General features: G+C 44.7%; 1 protein-coding gene across 11 annotated transcripts in view; it reads left to right on the top strand.

Moving 5' to 3' along the window:
* The window catches only part of LMBR1 (limb development membrane protein 1), a 129,930-nt gene that overhangs the window by 52,201 nt on the left and 58,030 nt on the right, over window positions 1-19,699 (top strand). For 10 of the 11 annotated variants that reach the window (XM_027969067.2, XM_042249085.1, XM_060415231.1 and 7 more), the window contains 3 exons: window positions 17,890-18,016; window positions 18,512-18,580; window positions 19,360-19,424. In XM_027969067.2, the coding sequence (XP_027824868.1) occupies window positions 17,890-18,016; window positions 18,512-18,580; window positions 19,360-19,424 (261 nt within the window). Of the gene's footprint in view, window positions 1-8,041; window positions 16,859-17,889; window positions 18,017-18,511; window positions 18,581-19,359; window positions 19,425-19,699 lie in introns of those variants that run through there. The other variant, XM_060415233.1, reaches the window with a different exon arrangement.

Genomic DNA, 19,699 nt, shown 5'->3' with positions numbered 1-19,699 from the left:
AGGGACACCAAGCCAAGAAATTAGCCTAATAGTTTTTTCAAAGTATTATGTATGATTTTCAACGTTTTATCAATTATCAGCTATCGAAAAACTAAGATCATGGCATCTGGTCCCATCAGTTCAGTTCAGTCACTCAGTCGTGTCCGACTCTTTGCAACCCCATGAATTGCAGCACGCCAGGCCTCCTTGTCCATCACCAACTCCCGGAGTTCACTCACATTCACGTCCATGGAGTCCGTGATGCCATCCAGCCATCTTGTCCTCTGTTGTCCCCTTCTCCTCCTGCCCCCAACCCCTCCTAGCATCACAGTCTTTTCCAATGAGTCAACTCTTTGCATGAGGTGGCCAGAGTACTGGAGTTTCAGCTTTAGCATCATTCCTTCCAAAGAAATCCCAGGGCTGCTCTCCTTCAGAATGGACTGGTTGGATCTCCTTGCAGTCCAAGGGACTCTCAAGAGTCTTCTCCAACACCACAGTTCAAAAGCATGGGGAAACAATGGAAACAATGACAGACTTTATTTTCTTGGGCTTCAAAATCACTGCAGATGGTGACTGCAGCCATGAAATTAAAAGATGCTTCTTTGAAGAAAAGCTGTGACAAACCTAGACAGCAGATTAAAAAGCAGAGACATCACCGAAAAAGGTCCGTCTAGTCAAGGCTATGGTTTTTATAGTCGTCATATATGGCTGTGAGAGTTGGACCATAAAGAAAGCTAAGTGCCAAAGAAGTGATGCTTTTGGACTGTGGTGTTGAAGAAGACTCTTGAGAGTCCCTTGGACTGCATGGAGATCAAACCAGTTAATCCTAAAGGAAAACAGTCCTGAATATTCATTGAAAGGACTGATGCTGAAGCTCCAATACTTTGGTCATCTGATGCAATGAACTGACTCATTGGAAAAGACCCTGATGCTGGAAAAGATTGAAGGCGGGAGGAAAAGGGGATGACAGAGGATGAGATGATTGGATGGTATCACCGACTCGATGGACATCAGTTTGAGCAAGCTCTGGGAGTTGGTGATGGATAGGGGAGCCTTGTGTGCTGCAGTCTATGTGGTTGTAGAGTCGGACATGACTGAGCAACTGAACTGAACTGATGTATCATTTTATCACCCAGCCTGATGTATAATATCAGTTTAGCATAATGTTTAATTAAATTTTAAGTGTTTATAAATATATAATTAATATTGGTTTCTAAAACATTAGAAAGTTTATTTAATGTACTTTAAGATTCGTAAAACTTAGAAACTTCTGAGCTGGTCCTGTTAATAACGAGGGAGACTGCCTTTCAGTTAACTGTATGAGAAGCTCAGGCAGTGTGTGTATGTGCGCGCAGTCATGTCTGACTCTTTGTGACCCCATGGGCAGTAGTCCGCCAGTGTCCTCCCTCCATGCGATTCTCCAGGCAAGAGTACTGGAGTGGGTCGCGATGCCCTCCTCCAGGGCGTCTTTCTGATGCAGGGAATGGAGCCCGCGTCTCCTGCCTCTCCTTCTTTGTCAGGCAGATTCTTTACTACTTGACAACAAACATACAACTAGGCCAACAAAACCTGATTTCATTTTAGCCTTGCTTTTTTCTGTTTTAAACTTACATTTTCATAGTAATTTGGTATTGGTTTAAGTTATTAAAGTGTTATTATTCCTTCAAAGCCAAGGATGAGTAATATAGTCGATTCTATTTTAGCTATCTTTTCTGGGAGTTTTTACGAAGATCTAATATTTAAATCTATCTGTAGTTAATTTTGTGAGGTAATTAAAAAGCGTGAAGCTAAATAAATTTTTCTATAACTCAGTTATTCTAAAGAAATGTACACAGTAATATTACTATTACCTATTATTTTTAATATTAATATTTAAATCTTATGATTACACGTAGGTTTGGACTTTTTGCAGCTTGCAGTACCTGGAATCACTATTCTCTTCTTATTTTCATTCTATCTTTTAGTAATCCCCCCCTGGACATTTCTCTGTAGACTTGATCCCATTTGCTTCTGTCGTTCAGGGTTTTCTCAGTGTTGCTGCTCTGTGGGTGGCAGTGTCTTCTGGCATTGCTAGCTCATTCGGTCAATTCCTGCTGACCACTTTTTATATGCTAGGTGCTGCGGGGACAGTGCAACTGATCGGTCATTTATTGATCACATGTTTTCCCTGTTGCCTGTGGCAAGAAGTGTTTGTTAACTGTCAGCTTGAATTGATGTCCCTGATTCCTCTGTCTCTCTACCTGTTAGCTTTACGGACCTTTCGTGTGAAACTCAGCGATTTGTAAATTTGGGGGCATTCTTTGTTCATTTTTCCAGACCTTAGAGTCTCTGTGGTCTCTGCTTGGCTTGGCTCTGATTCCATCAGCAAGTATGTGGCACAGTCTTTTCTTTTGGCCTCTCCTCTTTAGCTTTGTAGCTGTTCTGGCCTCTCATGACCTTGTTGTTCAGTTGCTCAGTTGTGTCTCACTCTCTGCGACCCCATGGACTGCAGCACGCCAGGCTTCCCTGTCCATCACCAACTCCTGGAGCTTGGCTCAAACTCAAGTCCATTGAGTCAGTGATGCCATCCAACCGTCTCATCCTCTGTCGTCCCCTTCTCCTCCTGCCTTCAATCTTTCCCAGCATCAGGGTCTTTTCCAATGAGTCGGCTCTTCACATCAGGTGACCAAAGTATTGGAGCTTCAGCTTCAGCATCAGTCCTTCCAGTGAACATTCAGGGTTGATTTCCTTTAGGACCTTTAGGACCTCGTGACCTTAAAGTTGCTTAAAGAAGATCTTTTCCAATCTAGTGTTTAGAAATTCCTTCTCAGGATTCCAAGATGATTTCTGCAAATGTATGTAAACCTTTCCTAAATGTGTCTGTATTCCAGGATATTTAACGTTTCATTTTCCTGGTTCTTACTTGCTTGCATGAAGCATATTCACAAGGTTGATGATTTTGGCGATTCTCCTGTATATCTTGACTTCTGTCGGTTTTTCATTAATATTTTAATTATAATTTAAACAAGTTTAGAGAAAGCCAATTAACCCCATGTTGTATTTTATATCATTCCAAATTACCTTTCAACATTTGTGCTTGGATTATTGTGTAATCATAATTAGTGTGTACATATATTTTATGCCTTTATTTTAATAAATTATTCTGTGTACATAAATTTTCTAGTGCCAGGGAAATTGTCCAAGACTTGGGAGCGGACGGAGGCGGCCCTGGGTGTTGCCAGTGGGTGCTGGGGACTGTGCGACCCTCAGGGGTGTGCCCCTTGGCTCGCGTTCTGTTGACCTGGCTGTGTTTCATCTCCTTTGGCTTAAAGAGTGAAGCTGGAGGAAACTGAGCCCGATGCAAATTAATTTGTCTGATAGAAACTGTAAGTGATTTCTTCCCTGTACAAAAGATAGCACCCAGCATTCCATTTCATTGTCCCACAGGATGTTACCCAGTTTTGCATCTGTTAGCAGGCTGATTTTAATATTTCTGGATATCCAAGTATGTGTGGTCCTCAAATTCTTCTTAGACCTGGTTTTAACAGAAATTAAAACCATGTGCTGAAGGATGTGAAGAACAGGAAGGGCCAGGTGCTCAGAGCGGAGCTGCCGCCAGCGAGCTCCAGGAACACTTACACAGAGCCCGTGGTCCTGGGGGCTGATCGTCCCGTAAACGCTTACAGGCCCGCCAGGACACAGGGTCCTGAGAGGCCTCACCCAGTCACTCTCAGACCCAGCGTCACCAGAGGCAGGAGGTGGTAGAGGAGGAAGCAGCAGGACAAAAGGTTTGTGTGTTAAACACGAGCAGGGACTCAGAAGGTGACCAGACAACTGGGAAAAGTCAACATTGTGAGAGGTACCAAATTCGATGTACTGCTTGGAGTTAATAGACAAAAAGAAGATTTCACAGAGATTTGAAAAGATTTGATGTAGCAGTTTAGACTTGTCTTGGCAGAGGGAATTAAGATGCCTTGTTCTCGGTATTGCCAGAAATGAAAGTTATGTTAAGTCATTCTGATAAAAAAAAAAGTTGAGACAGTTTCCAGGATGTTTCTACAGACTCTAAAAAATGGATAACTGCAGTTGCATCAAATTCGTCCAGCGATCTGAAGATGGAACACGCACAGTTGTGTTCTATGGAACTAGTATGATCTTGATGCCGAAAGCAGACACGGTTAGTATGAGAAAGGAACATTATAGCCGTTCTTATTCATGAATTCTTATGAATCAGGAAATAGTAAGCTGAATCCAACTATGCACACAACAGATCATCATTCAAACAAATTATTTCAGCTGTCAAGGTTGGTTTAACACTGGAAAGTCTGTGACTGCAATTCCTGTTAGGAGAGTAAATGAGAGAAAAGACTCAAGTGAGCACCTCAGAAGAGACACAGAGCACATCCGTGAGACGGGTGGCCATGGCGGCTAGGAAGCAGACCAAGAGCTGTGGGAGCACTGCCGCCGCGTGGGCTCTGCCCTGAGCCCGCCGCGGGCACTTCTGAGTAGTCAGGCGCTAGAAGCAGTCGCTTTGTAGTCAGAGCCATCTCGGGTGCTTTTATTTCCAGTGACAGACAGCGCTGTAGGAGAGTTCTTCACCAGCCACAGTGAGGCCAGGAAAGGAAGAACTGAAAGGAGCAAGCGAAACAGTCTGGATTAACAGATGACGTTGTCTTTTGAAAAATCTTGTAGAATCTAAAGATGAATTATAAATGAAATAAGAAAATTTAGCAAGGAAGCTGGATGTAGCATTAATACAGAAAAATCAATAAAAACAAACAGAAAATCTAATTACAGAATCTTTTCTATAGCAAGACAACTAAGGTATATTGGAATAAACCCAACAAATGATTTTTTAAAACTTACTGAAATAATATATGGAAAGAAAAAATCATATTGAAAGATGTTAAAGACCTAGGGAAATGGGTAGCTTTTTTATGTTTATGAATTTCTTTATATGAGAACAATACCAGTTTTCAGGTTTTTTTAGAGTCAATACAACTCTGCTAAAAATTTTAAGGTTATCTTATAGCACGTGACAAGGAGATAGTATAATTCTATGGAAGGCAGAGAACCAAGAATAGCCAAAACAGTTTTGAAGAACACAGTGATGGATCTCACGCTATCAGATCCTTAAAAAGGAACAAAAGACTTAAATAGACACTGCTTTGAAGAAGACGTACAAGTGGCCAGTAAGCACAGGAGCAGACCCTGATACCACTAGGCGTTGCTGCTGCTGCTGCTAAGTCGCTTCAGTCGTGTCCGACTCTGTGCGGCCCCATAGACAGCAGCCCACCAGGCTCCCCCATCCCTGAGATTCTCCAGGCAAGAACACTGGAGTGGGTTGCCATTTCGTTCTCCAATGCATGAAAGGGAAAAGAGAAGGGGAAGTCGCTCAGTTGTGTCCGACTCTTCATGACCCCATAGACTGCAGCCTGCCAGGCTCCTCCTCCCATGGGATTTCCCAGGCAAGAGTACTGGAGTGGGGATGGAAATCAAAACCACAGGGAGATCCTTCTCCACACCCATTTGGCAACTGGGGGAAAAAAAAAATAACAAGTATTGGTGAGGATATTGAGGAACTGAAACTCTTGTACACTGTCAGTCAGACTATAAGATGATAATAGCCACTGTGGAAAATAGTATAGTGGTTGTTTAAAAAATTAAAAATATGATTATAATATGATCCGGATATTCCAGGTTTGGGTATGTACACAAAAGAATTAAAAGCAAGGACTCCACAGATAAATATATACACCATTTTCATGGAAGGGTTATTTATAATAGACAACCAAACTTGGAAACAGCCCCAGTATCCATCAGTGGATTAATAGATAAGTTGTGGTTTGTGCATACAGTGGAATATTATTAGCTTTAACAAGGAAGGAGATTCTGACCTGTTACAACACAGATAAACCTTGAGAGCATTATGCTGAGTGAAATAAAATCAGATACAACAAGACGAATACTGTTAGGATCTCACTTATATGAGCAGCCTAGTGTGGTCAGATTCATACAGATGTAGTAGGTGGAGGGTGGGCTGGGGTCAGATGGAGAGTGTTGAATGAGTGCAGAGTCTGAGCGTATAAGAAGCTCTGGAGATGGATGGTGGTGATGGTTGCATGACTCTGTGAATGTACTTAATGTCACAGAACCGTATGCTTAAAAATGGTTAAAATGGTAAATTTTATGTTACACATTGTTGTTCAGTTGCTCAGTTGTGTCCGACTCTTTGCAGCCCCATGGACTGCAGCACGCCAAGGCCTCCCTGTCCACCATCTCCCAGAGCTCACTCACACTCACGTCCGCTGAGTCGGTGATGCCGTCCAGCCACTTCATCCTCTCTGTCCCCTTCTCCTCCTGCCCTCAATCTTCCCCAGCATCAGGGTCTTTTCAAAAGAGTCAGCTCTTCGCATCAGATGGCCAAAGTGGAGTTTCAACTTCAGCATCATTCCCTCCAATGAAGATTCAGGACAGATTTCCTTAAGGATTGACTGGCTTGATCCCCTTGCAGCCCAGGGGACTCTCCAGAGTCTTCTCTAGCACCACAGTCCAGAAGCGTCCATTCTTCGGCGCTCAGCTTTCTTTATAGTCCCACTGTCACATCCATACGTGACCACTGGGAAAACCGTAGCTTTGAGTATGTGAACCTTTGTCGGCAGAATAATGTCTCTGCTTTTTAGTATGCTGTCTAGGTTGGTCATAGCTTTTCTTCTAAGGAGTAAGCGTCTTTTAATTTCATGGCTGTAGTCACCATCTGCAGTGATTTTGGAGCCCAAGAAAATAAAGTCTTGTCACTATTTCCATTGTTTCCCCATCTATTTGCTATGAAGTGATGGGACCAGAAGCCATGATCTTTGTTTTCTGAATGTTGAGCTTTAAGCCAGCTTTTTCACTCTTCGCTTTCACTTTCATCAAGCGGCCCCTTAGTTCCTCTTCACTTTCTGCCGTAAGGGTGGTGTCATCTGCATATCTGAGGTTATTGATATTTCTCCCGGCAGTCTTGATTCCAGCTTGTGCTTCCTCCAGCCCGGTATTTTGCATGATGTACTTTTCATATCAGTTATATGAATAAGCAGCCTTGATGTACTCCTTTTCCAATTTGGAACCAGTCCGTTGTTCCATGTCTGGTTCTGACTGTTGCTTCTTGACCTGCAGGTTTCGCAGGAGGCAGGTACAGTGGTGTGGTATTCCCATCTCTTTAATAATTTTCCACAGTCTGTTGTGATCCACGCAGTCAGAGGCTTTGGTGTGGTCTGTGAAGTGGAAGTGATGCTTCGCTAGGATTCTCTTGCTTTCCCTGTGATCCAGTGGATGTTGTGGCACTGTGATCTCCGGTTTCTCTGCTTTTCCAAAAAAAGTAAATGATGAGCACAGCAGCTCAGATGGGGGGTTACCAGGTTGGCGCTGCAGGTATGTATGGTTCAGAGGGCTACACAGGTGCACAGTGGTTGTGGTGATGTTCCTTTAGGTTGGGTGGATATCCGAAGGTATTTAATAGACATACCTACACCGTGTACAGATTGACAGCCCTGGAGATACTGTGGATTTGTTTCCAGACCACCGCAAGAGAATAACTGTTGCGGGAAAGTGAGTCACATGAGTCTCTGGCTTCCCAGCACGTGTGAAAGCTATGGTTACACCGTACTGCAGCCTATTACGTGTGCAATAGCATCGTGTCTGAGTGTACGTAGTTTAATTTAAAAACACCTCTTTGCTAAAAAGATGCTAGTCATCGTCTGAGTCTTTAGTGAGTCAGCATCTTTGCTGCTGGAGGGTCTTGCCTTGATGCTGGCTACTGATCAGGGGGACGTTGCCGAAGGAGGGTGGCCGTGGCAGCTTCTTAAAATAAGTTGGCCATGGTTGCCACCTTAAGTGACTCTTCTTTCTCTGCAGCACGAATGCTGTTCGATGCCATTTGACCCGTAGTAGAGCTGATTCCAGAACTGGACTCAGGCCTCGCAGACCTTGCTGCTGCCTCCTTACCTAAGTTTGTGTGACTCTCTGAATCGCTTGCTGTCATCTCAGCAGTCTTCACAGTGTCTTCACCAGGAATGGATTCCATCTCAAGAAACCATTTTCTGTGCTCGTGCCTAAGAGGCAGTGCTTTTCTGTGAAAGTTAATCATGAGGCCGCGCTACTTCAGTCACACCCTTACCCCCACTGCTAGTGCTGGTTCTCTTGCTGTCTCCACTGCATCTGCCCTTGCTTCCTCCACTGAAGCCTTGAGCCCCTCAGAGCCATCCGTGAAGGTCAGAACTAGCCTCTCCCAGTCTCCTGTTAATATTGGTGTTTTGACCTCTTCCCAATGTTCTTAATGGCATTTAGAATGGTGAGTCCTTTCCAGAGGATTTTCAAATAGCTTTGCCCAGATCATCAGAGGAGTCATTGTCTATGGCAGCCAAAGCTTTACAGAGTGTATTTCTTAAATAACAAGGGTTGAAAGTCACAATTACTCCTTGACCTGTGGGCTGCAGGATGGATGTCGTGTTCGCAGGCGTGAAAACAGCTGGAATCTCTTTGTACATCTCACCTGGAGCCCTTAGGTGACCAGGCACATTGTCAATGAGCAGTGATTCTTTAAAGGAATCCTCCCTGGTGTCTCAGAGGGTAAAGCGTCTGCCTACAATGTGGGAGACCCAGGTTCGATCCCTGGGTTGGGAAGATCCCCTGGAGAAGGAAGTGGCAACCCACTCTAGTATTCTTGCCTGAAGAATCCCATGGACGGAGGAGCCTGGTAGGCTACAGTCCACGGGATTGCAAAGAGCTGGACACGACTGACTGACTTCACTTTCACTTTGATCTGAGCAGTAGGTCTCAGCAGTGGCTTAAAACGCTCAGTAAAGCATGTTGCCGACAGGTGTGCCGTCACCCAGGCTTTGTCCATTCACAGAGCACGGGCAGAGAGGTTTAGCGTCATTCTCAAGGGCCTAGGACTTTCAGATGCTCAGTGAGCACTGCCTTCAACTTAGTCATCACCAGCATTAAGAGAGCCAGCCTGTCCTTTGAAGCTTCGAAGCCAGGCCTTGACTTCTCTCTAGTTTGTAAGTCCTAGTTCAGTGCCCTGAGGGTAGCTTTCTGTGGTTTCTGGGAATTCCTGGTGCTTTTTGTGTAAGTACCCTTTCTGCCACAAAAGCAGTAGGACACTATTACCTGAATCATCACGTGGAGCTGCTTTCATATTATCGTGTGTCCGTTAGCAGCTTATACATTTCACTGTGCTAATGTAATACGATGGTAAACCTGATGGTCCTTCTTTCAGTTTGTTTGAAACTTGTGCCTGGGTGTTTCATGAAAGGACTAGTGAAGTAACGGCTACAGTGTTCTGCTAAAGGACTGAGCATTTGCTCAGCATGAAGTGGAATTGAAAAATTGGTATTCTGGTAAAAGAAGCTTTTGTGTATTTTGCTTTAGTTTCTTTACTAAAATTATAGGTTGCCTGAAACTGTTAGTGTGTTTTAAGCCTTCTCCCCCTACCTCATCTTTCCATGTCAGTTTGTCTTTTAGGTCTTACTTCTGTCTTCTGTTGAGGGTAGAAAGCACAGGCTTCAAAAGCTGACAGACCTGAATTAAAGAGTTCTGACAGGCCTTGACCAGAGTTACCATAGGCTGATTATTTTGTTTTTTGGGTGTGAGCTTTCTCATTTATAATAAATTTGCCTTGATTTTGAATATTCAGTGATTACATATAAAGCAACTACGTAGTAGGAGCTTTGCAAAAAGTTCCCTTCTTTCCTTTTCCGTCAAGTTTTACTAAAGAATTATTAGAACAGAGTTAGTATTAGAAAAGATCGTTACTGGCCAACCGTTAGTTTATTTTGATGTGATCAAGTGTACTGAGAAATGTTTTTTTCCCCAATTTAGAGTTATATTTAAACATTTTGATGGAAAGTCCCTGCAGTCTTTACAATTCAGTTCTTTCATTTACATGTTGGAAATTCACTGTATCTATTTATTTTACTTGCAATCTGGAGGATTTTGTTTGTTTAAAATCCTGAGAATTTCTGCCCATTAATTTAAATCTAGTGAACAACTTAGTTCAATGAACTGGCAGTGTTGGTGTTATTATTTTAACTTACCCTAAAATGCTTCCTTTTTGTCAAGTCTCAATACCTTGAGTCTTAGCATTTTCAATTTTCCTACTGTATGACTATATTAAATAAATATGTATATATATAATAAACTGCAGAAAATATTAACATTAAAAAGCATTTCATTCTAGAGTTTTAACAGTGCTTTCCATAAAGCTATTTTCTTTGACTTGGGACCAAAACTCTTTTTGTCTCTCCTTTTAATGATTACTTTGGGAGCAAAGGGGGAAATGTTTGACTCTCTAGGGATGCTTGTTTGTAGTTTTTTCATGGTTGAAAATAATTAATACCTGCCTTTATTTTCTGTTCTTTATTAGTACTTCTATCGATCTTACCCAGACGACTGCGTGTATGCTTGGTGCTGTCTTGATGTCATGCTGAGCAAACCTTATCTTAATGTTACTAAGAGACCCTTTTTGTTAAATGGAAACAATGGCTTGATATTTATTTTAAATGTTCTGTGAATGTAGAAATTTTCCCAGGCTTTTCTGTTGGGTGGAGACATGGTATATGAAGTGGTGTTTACATACCTTCCAAGAGGTCAAGATGTCCATGCAGAGTCTTGTTTAAATGTTCATCACCATAGAAACATGCCAGTTTACTAGCAGAGCTTTTGTAAATACATCGTGTTTTTCACTGCACTGATGCTCAGTGCAGAGCATTTAATGTGTAGTTGACCAGCACCAAAATTTGGTGTTTAGTCTTTACTAGCCTATTTAATCTAATGTAAACTGTTAAATGTTGAGATAATTGTAATTTCCAGAATAAAACTGGTATGAAACTAAAGTAATTAAGTATATAGCTTACTTTTCTTAAAAACAATGTTTCCTTGGCAGAAAGAAAGTAGTTTGTTTTGAAGTTTTATTTTATTTTTTTTACTAATACACTGAGTGCTTATTATACTATGATTTCAATAAAAGGGATGGTGTTTTATTGAGGTAACTGAGGTTTATGTTTTTTGGAGCTGGATTAGACAAGTGTTTATAAAGATGTTATAAAGTTCATGAAATCCTAGTACTGTATGGCATGGTACAACATTCAGAATTCTGTGAGCAAGTGTTACTGTTGATGGTGAGTAGTCCTGTGGTCTCATGTTTTGGAGACGTTTCTCACTTTCTAGGATGAACAGTGGGAGCCTGCTGCCGCTCTGACAGTGTCTGCCACTTTGTCGATTGCAGGATGCTTCAGTCCCTTATGCTGACATCTGGCACGTCTTTTAGCTCAGCTTATGCAAGAATGAAGTTGATAGGGACCTTCCCCTGGGGGTGTCCGAGCCCCTGATTCTGACTCCTAATGGAAAGATGAGCAGTAGGCCTAGTTTTTTGCTCATATGCTGTCTTGCTGGTGATTAATGGTGGTGATAAAAGCTCTCACAATGCTTTTCATTTCTTTGTAAACAGAGCCACACACAAAAGTTTAAAAAACTCCACACTACACGCCACGAAGCCTGTACTCTTTAGGCTCTGCACTATCTTAGTGTTCCTAAGAAAGGCAGTGGCCAGTTTGCGTATTTTTGAGACATGAGTCAGTCGATGCTAAATGAACAAATGAAGTCTGATTATTTATAGTCCCTTCACCCTTTCTCTCTCTCTTCTGATTTTGTTGAAGGTGGAAAATCTGCCACATTGCATTTAATGAACAGATTTGTTATGCTTTTCTGTTGGTTTTGCTAAAGCTCATAAATGTGATACTTAATTGATTTCATATTGGGCTGATTTTGTCCCATTTAATCATGAAAAGGGAATAGAATTAACAAAAGGGAAACAGGCACCCTCGCCTCACAGTGGACCGGGTCAGTGTGACAGTTATTTCTGATGGCGCCAGTCATCTTCAGTGTTTCGTAAACAAGTATAGCCATGCTCTGTAATTGCAGTGACTTGCTCTGTGGCAGCCTTTTCTGAAATTCTTCATTCACTCTTTTTAAAAAACTTAGATTAATAACTGAGAATGAGAAAAATTCCTTTTTATGAGTTGTTGCTTTCAGAAGAAACGGGGATCAGTTTGAAGTGAGTTTTTGAAGAGTGCACGTGCTTTGAACGCAGAGGCTTATCTGGTTGAATGTCTCTTATTTGGCTGCTCAAGCATGTGAGTGTGCATTTCAGACGCTTCTTCTTGATTTTATTCATAAATTTATAATAGAAAAAGCATCCTCTTGGAATGATACAGCTTGTTTCATTTAAGAAGAACTTTCACATATAGTTGCTAATCACAGAGAGATTTGTCCAGAGAATTTTATGTCAAGGTTAAATTTAGGAGAATGGCCAGAAAGTACTTGAGAGTACAGAGTGCGCTGAACATGAGATTCTGTCAGAAGCAGGCTGCCAGCAGTCTCTCTGACCTGTGTGGTAACCAGTAGCCATGTGCGGCTATATGAATCTAAGGTAACGAAACTTCACTAAAGGTAATGCAGCAGAGCTGCATTCTGCTGTTCTGGTGCTCTGTGCACATGCGGTGGCTGGCGTGGAGCAGCGCGCCTCCGGGACCACAGAGAGAGCTGTCGGGCAGTGCTGTGCCGTGCCGGCTAGCCATGAACGGTTCGTGGGTATCGCTAGTTGTCTTGCATACTCTTTAAACAGCAGAAGGAGGAGCGAGGCCCAGCTTCAGGGACGTGCCTGCGCAGGCCCTCAGGTGGAGAGTGGCGCTGAGGAGGCTCGGGCCTTGCTGTCTGTTGTCACGGTAATGCATCTGCTTCCCAGGCTAGCAAGCTGTGAGTACGCGCGGAGTGATCAGATTTGCATTCTGAGATGATACACACTCCCATGCGAGCTAGGCGGCAGGTCAGGGAGAGATAGGAGTGTGGGTGTAGCTAGGAGGCTGGGTGTCATCCAGACAGATGCTGTGGCAGTGGAAAGAGGTGGATGAATTTGAGCTGTAATTACACGGAGGAATCGAAAGGAGTTGGTGCTGGACTGGCCTGGCGTCCAGATATGTGTGTGTGTGTGTGTGTGTGTGTGTGTGTGTGTGTGTGAGTGTGTGTGTTGGGGTGGGGTGGGGTGCAGCAGGAAGGAAGTGACACGGGAGAATTGAGTGTGTGTGTGTGTGTGTGTGTGTGTGGGTGGGGTGGGGTGGGGTGCAGCAGGAAGGAAGTGACACGGAAGAATCGAGTGTGTGTGTGTGTGTGTGTGGGGTGGGGTGGGGCGCAGGAGGAAGGAAGTGACACGGGAGAATTGAGTGTATGTGCGTGTGTGTGTTTGTGTGTGTGTGTGTGTTGGGGAGGGGTGGGGTGCAGCAGGAAGGAAGTGACACGGAAGAATCGAGTGTGTGTGTGTGTGTGTGTGTGTGTGTGTGTGTGTGTGTGTGTGTGGGGGGGGGGTGGGGTAGGGTGCAGCAGGAAGGAGATGATACAGATGTTTCCAGAGTATCTGGCAAAAACAACAAAGTGGATAGCGGTGCTGTTTATTGAGGCATGTGACACTGAGTAGGAGCAGGGTTAGGGGATAAAGTGATGAGTTTGATTTTCGGGTTCAGTTGAAAGTTGCTGGCTCTCCCTAGGGGTCAGCAAGGTCAGCTGCCATGGAAGGACACAGGGCGTGAGGCTAGGACCAAGGCCAAGAAGACGTTTGCATGTGTCTGAGGGAATTAGTAGCTACAGATCACCATGAGGATTGCCGGATGACATTGGAGTCCCACTGTGAAGGGTAGCATCAAAAAGTTCTCTTGATTCTGTAAATTTCTTGAACAATGCTGTAGCTTCCAGGTGGAATTAAACTGGTCTGGTGGAAGTTAAAGGGGCCAGGAATACTAGAACATTACTGATACTGAATTATCACTAAAAGGTGCTAGTTTACTGTGGGGTTTAGACCAGTGAAAGCAAGACTGGTTGGAGGGCTTTGGAGGCTCAGAGGATGGGGGAGGATGAGGAGGAAGACCCAGAGCTAGGCTAGAGGGTGGAGAGATCGCAGGAGACGAGGAGGTCCTGGACTGAGGGGGCAGCTGCCCTGGGCCTGAGAGATGAGGGGTCCGGTTAGATGTGTGGGCAGCCACAGAACGGAGACAGGGCTCGGTGTGAGCTCCTCGGGTCCTTCGGCGGCTGGGGATGCGCTCAGAAGCTCTGCTGAGGTGGGTGTTCACATAGCAAGGAAGTCAGTCTGGTTTCTTCTAGGCTGTACGTGGTAGACAGGAAAAGAGGAGCGTGCTGGCACTGAAGGGTGGTCTCCGTTTGACCGAGAAACACGACCGATAGGTGAGTTCCCAGGTCTCGGAGACTCCAGACGCAGAGGCAGCAGTGCGAGGCATGATGCCAGACTGTGCTCCGCATGCCGCACACGCCCACGCCTGTGGTCCTGGTAGCCACCCGTGAGGCAGGGGCGTCTTTAGCAAACTCATGCTGCAGGCAGGAAGCTGAGGCACAGCGGGCTTTAGGCGCTAGGCCGAGGTCACACAGTGGGCCAGGCGTGGAAACAGGAGTTGAGCTCAGCGGTCTGCTACTCGGGTTGGGGCTCTTAACAAGCCTGTTCTACTGTCTGTCTCATAAACCAAACTTGGATATTTTTAAAAAGTTATTCTTTCGGGTTCCAGACTCTTGGACATTTATTATTTTAAGAAAATATTGAAAATTAAAGATAACATTAGTCTGTTCTCCTGTATCTTAAGTCATACACATCCACTCTAAAAATGTTGGAAAAATATGACAGGGCGCCAAGCGTATAGAAAAGTAGTCCCCTGTAGCCGTGGCATGTGCAGGACGCTCCTGTCAGCCGGCCTGGCAGGGCTTGCTCTTACCGGGTCACGAGAAGACCCCTTCCTGCTCCGCTCAGGGGAGAAGGAGCTGTGCGGGCCAGGGGTCAGCCCCCTTGGGCGCCAGCCGGTGGGCCAGGGTGGGGGGCCCTTACTTCTGCCTGTCTGAGGCCTGGGTGAGAGGGTTCACGGCTCGATCCTGGCCCTGAATCCAAACGTGTGGGCCCTTGTCTGTTCCTCCCAGAAAGCTGCCCAAAGCTGTCTGAAACTGCCGGGATCTGAGACATTATGGTACCTCCAAGGCGATAGGTTCGTTGGCCAGCTTCACAGACACTGGCTGCAGACACAGACTCCTGGTCTGACGCAGGGGCCTTCATGCCTCAGCCTGCAAGTGTAGCAGCCCGCTCTTCCTGCCAGCTCCCCAGGCCCTGGGCCCCACAGGGGCGACGCGGCCCCGTGGAAGCCGTTCCCGCAGAGGGCTCGTGTCGCAGCCGCGGAGCCCTGCGCCAAGGGGACCCTGCAGCACACCTGCGTGGCTTCTGCTCTGTGGGGCGACCTCGTCTTTGACGCTGTAAAGGAGGCAGACGTGCCTCTGCTGCAGAGACGGTGTCTGTGTCTTCCCAGGCCGTCAGCTGTGCAGCTATCCTTGAAAAGATGGTGCAGAATGAGAACTGCCCACCTCTGCTGGTGAGATGCTCAGACGTGGGAGAGAACCACGGAGCATCGCCTCCAACACAGAGGAACAGATGTGATGAGAGCAGGTTGAGCTGCTAAGAAGCAGTTCTTCCCATGGGCTTCCCCGGTGGCTCAGCTGCTGAAAGGACCCACCTGCCAGGCGCAGGAGGTTCAGGAGACTCTGGTTGGATCCCTGGGTCGGGAAGGTCTCCTAGAGAAGGGAATGGCGCCCACCCCAGTGTTCTTGGCTGGGAAATCCCATGGGCAGAGGAGCCTGGTGGGCTATAGTCCACGGGGTCGCAAGAGTTAGACACGACTGAGCGACTAAATCACCACCAGTTCTTACCAAAATGTCAGAAGTCTGTAAGTCTTACTGGTGACTGGTTCCCCAAATTTATTATCATTATAGCACTCACTGTAACGTACTGTTACATTCTTGTAATTGCTGGGTATAATTGTAACATATTATTGTAGTGAAATGCCCTGTTTTTGGACATCAAGTCTCATAGTTCTGAGTAACACTGCTCTTTAGCTCATGTATGATGACACTTCAGACATGTGTGACGTGTTCTGTGAGCTGAGGTGCTCCTGTGGGCTAGTTGGAGGCTGGCAGGATGTGGGCTGCAGCGGCTTCCCTTGTGGCTCAGACGGTAAAGCGTCTGCCTACAATGCGGGAGACCCGGGTTCGATCCCTGGGTCAGAAAGTTCCCCTGGAGTAGGAAATGGCAACTCACTCCAGTATTCTTGCCTGGAGAATCCCATAGACAGAGGAGCCCGGTTGGCTACAGTCCATGGGGTCGCAGAGAGTCGGACACGACTGAGCAACTTCACTTCACTTCAGAGGCAGGAAGAGATGAAGCTGAGATTGTAATACATACACTCCAGAGCCTACTCTTTTAATCTGTTTTATTTATAGACTTTCAGATCATATTTAAGGTGTAATTAAAAAATTCTTGCTTAGAGGAAGAGGGGGAGAAAGAAATCAGTGCTGAAAGGTAGTGGTCGTGTTTTGGTATCCTCAGTGGTTTGAAGGCTGTGAAGTGTGGGTTCAGAGAGTTCTTCAGAAAAGTAGAAGTGTCTTTTAGTAGTTTGTTTTGTGGCTGTCCTTGTTTCCTCTCACTTGAGTCATAGCAACCGTGAGAGCTGATGTGTTAAGCCAGATGCAGGCTGCCATCACTCTGGTTCACCAGCCTCCCTTGCCTTGAGCACGTAAGGGGCACTGACTCTTAACTTTGAAGACGTGAAGTGAAGTGAAAGTCACTCAGTCATGTCCGACTCTCTGCAACCCCGTGGACTATACAGTCCATAGAATTCTCCAGGCCAGACTGCTGGAGTGGGTAGCTTTTCCCTTCATCAGAGAATCTTCCCAACCCGGAGATTGAACCCAGGTCTCCCGCATTGCAGGCGGATTCTTTCCCAGATATGTTCTCACCTACGAGGGGCCACCCTGTGGTAAGGTAAGTCTGAGTCATCACTTCAGGCTGTGAACACTTAGCCGTGGCTTTAGGACATTTCCTTTCTTACTGAATTTGCGGAGCAACCTGTTTCTGTAAATCAGAAATTAGAAAGTAACATTTAGAGCAAAATGGAAATAAGTCCATATTTCAGATTTTATATGTACAGCTCATATCTTTAGACTTTTTAATATGAAAGGAAATACTGTGTGGTTTGAGAAGCATGGACACACTTCCCATTTTGCCATGTCACAGCATGAAAGAGCAGCATGCATGTCTGCATCTAAGTGCAGACCCGGTCATCTGGCGGCTCCCTAAGAGTATGAGAAAGGCTTCTTTTTTGCCCAGTCCCCTGGATTTCAGATTTGAGTTGGCCTCTTGTTTGGCCCTGAGGTCAGAATTTGTTTTATACATTTAAAATTGCACACAGTGATTCTTTATATTCCATCCTGGTGGATTTAGTGAAAAATTCAATCTAATGTGGACAAAGGAGTGATGTTTAATTGATATAAATATTGATACCGTCTGTCCCCATGGTTTCTGAGGCTGGGTCACCGTGAAGAGGCCTTCATCCGGCCGCTAGAGGGCGCGGGAGGCTGTGGGGAGCCGGCGGGATTCCTGCCTTCTCCAGTAGATGGCGCTTTGTGCTCTCACCAAGTTGGGTGTTCACAGAACTGCTGGGCAGTATGCCTTAATTAGCCTTATAATCCCTTGATTAGAATCACAAATAAAAATTCGTTAATCTACTCTCGTGGTGGAAAGTGTTAGGAAAGTAATTAATTGTTTAAAATGGCTCTGCAAAATGTTTTTTTAAAGAATTTTTTGGGTACTTTCTTCAAAGATTAATGGTGTTTTACATAATTTTCAAAAGAAAGTCAGTCTGAACATTACAAACAATAAGCAGTTAGTGTGTTTTGTCTTGCTGAGAAGTATAAATTTCCTCCCCTTCCAAAGAGTTTTTGTTTTCACATAGACAGAAGCCCAATTGTTCATGTGTTAAAATAAAAAAACTAAATCTTTGTTGTATTTTTCAGGGAATCCGAGCCCGAATTTTAGAAACTCTGGTCATGCTCATCCTCCTGGCCTTGCTTATTCTCGGGATCGTGTGGGTAGCCTCAGCACTCATTGACAATGACGCTGCCAGCATGGAATCTTTATATGGTGCGGATTGACTTGTTTAAACCAGTTTCTCTAAGGGAGACTATGGTTTGGAATATATTTACACATTCACTTTTTAAAACATTTTAATAATTCTTTGTATATTATTATGCAGTAATCCTTGTATAGTTAATCCATATTGTTAATTTACGGAATTAAGAAGTCTTTTGACATGTTTAAGGAAAGAAATGAATGTTTTTGTGTTTCTTGTATATAGAATGAGCAAGCAGCTTTTCAGACTTTTTTTCCCCCCTTTGGTTAATTGGTTTCTGTTCTTAAAATTCCGTGGAGGCTTATTTTCTCCCTCTAAACAGGTTTTGCAAAAGACTTATTTCCTGCTCTTCTGTTTTAGATCTTTTTATTGTACAGTTGAGAAATTACATGGTTTAGTGGACTGAAATGGGCAGTTACGATGTTTGCTGTGCATTAATCTATAGTCAGCCTATGTCTGAATGCACAGTATTTCAGATGTACTAAAATATTTACATTTTTTAACAGATCTCTGGGAGTTCTACCTACCTTATTTATATTCCTGTATATCATTGATGGGATGCTTGTTACTTCTTTGTAAGTATTTTTCTGACATAATATTGATGTTAAAGCAGAGTTGTTCTGTGTTCTAAAAAATTATGGGCAAGTTTCCTGATGAGATTCTTTTAACAGCTTGGAGATTTTTTTTTTTTTAAGTTGGCTCTTAACTTTTTTTGTATGTTCAAGATAAATTTTGATACACTGTAACCTTGAACCAATCAGATACCTTTGGTTTTCTCTAAAGAAAGCCTCTTGCACGGAGTTGGAGAGAGAACGGGAGGGAGACAATCAGACACGCTCCCCAGCTCTCCCTGCTGCTCCCGCCCCGGCCCCAGCACTGCCCTCTGTCTTTGAGTGGTAACTGTAAAATTCTGTCTGATGCATTTGTGGTCCTCTTTTCCTTCGCAATCTGCTTTGTTGCACGCCAAGCGTCGCATCTCGTCTCAGCAGCCTTCGAAGCCGACGAGTGCAGGTGGAGCGGCGCCAGTTTATCGGCGCCGCTCTCAGCTAGTCAGCATTGACGCTTGAGATGCAGCCTGTTTCTGGCTGGTTTTCTTTGACTTCTTTGAAGGGAGCTGGACTCTGGCATCTCCTGCCCCTCCTTGGTCTTCACAAGTCTCCCTTAAGTGCAAGAGTGCCCACCCTCCGCGTGCCAGCCCCCAGAGCTTCTCTAGCGGTGATACTGAGGAGCCCGGACAGGCACGGAGAAAACCCAGCCTCGCGACGCGCGTCTCGGCGTGGCAGCGGCCCTCGAGCCGCTCGCCTCAGGCCCGCGGCCTCCCCTGACTCTGAAGGAAGCTCTCTCTGTTCCGCAGTGTGCACTCCGGTCGGCCTCTCCCGCATGTTCACTGTCATGGGGCAGCTCTTGGTGAAGCCAGCAGTGAGTATGTTGTCGTGAAGCGTCTTGTCTGTTAAATGAACACTTCCACGCTTGAGCATCTCTCAGGTTCTAAACTAGCGTTCAGAAACAGAGAATATTTTTATATATTGATGCCCCAATTGCTACTGTTCTGTTTTCATCTTTCTCATCTTTGGAAACCAAATTTGTTTTTGCTCTTAAAATGCAAAGTAGAGGCACACAGGTGAAAATGCTTCTAACAGATTTAAAGACAAAATGTACAGATATTTAGAGGTATTTTAAGTGTCCATTATCTT

The sequence above is a fragment of the Ovis aries genome, chromosome 4 (genome assembly GCF_016772045.2).
Source record: "Ovis aries strain OAR_USU_Benz2616 breed Rambouillet chromosome 4, ARS-UI_Ramb_v3.0, whole genome shotgun sequence".
NCBI lineage: Eukaryota > Metazoa > Chordata > Mammalia > Artiodactyla > Bovidae > Ovis > Ovis aries.
This window is presented reverse-complemented; position numbering and strand designations above follow the sequence as displayed.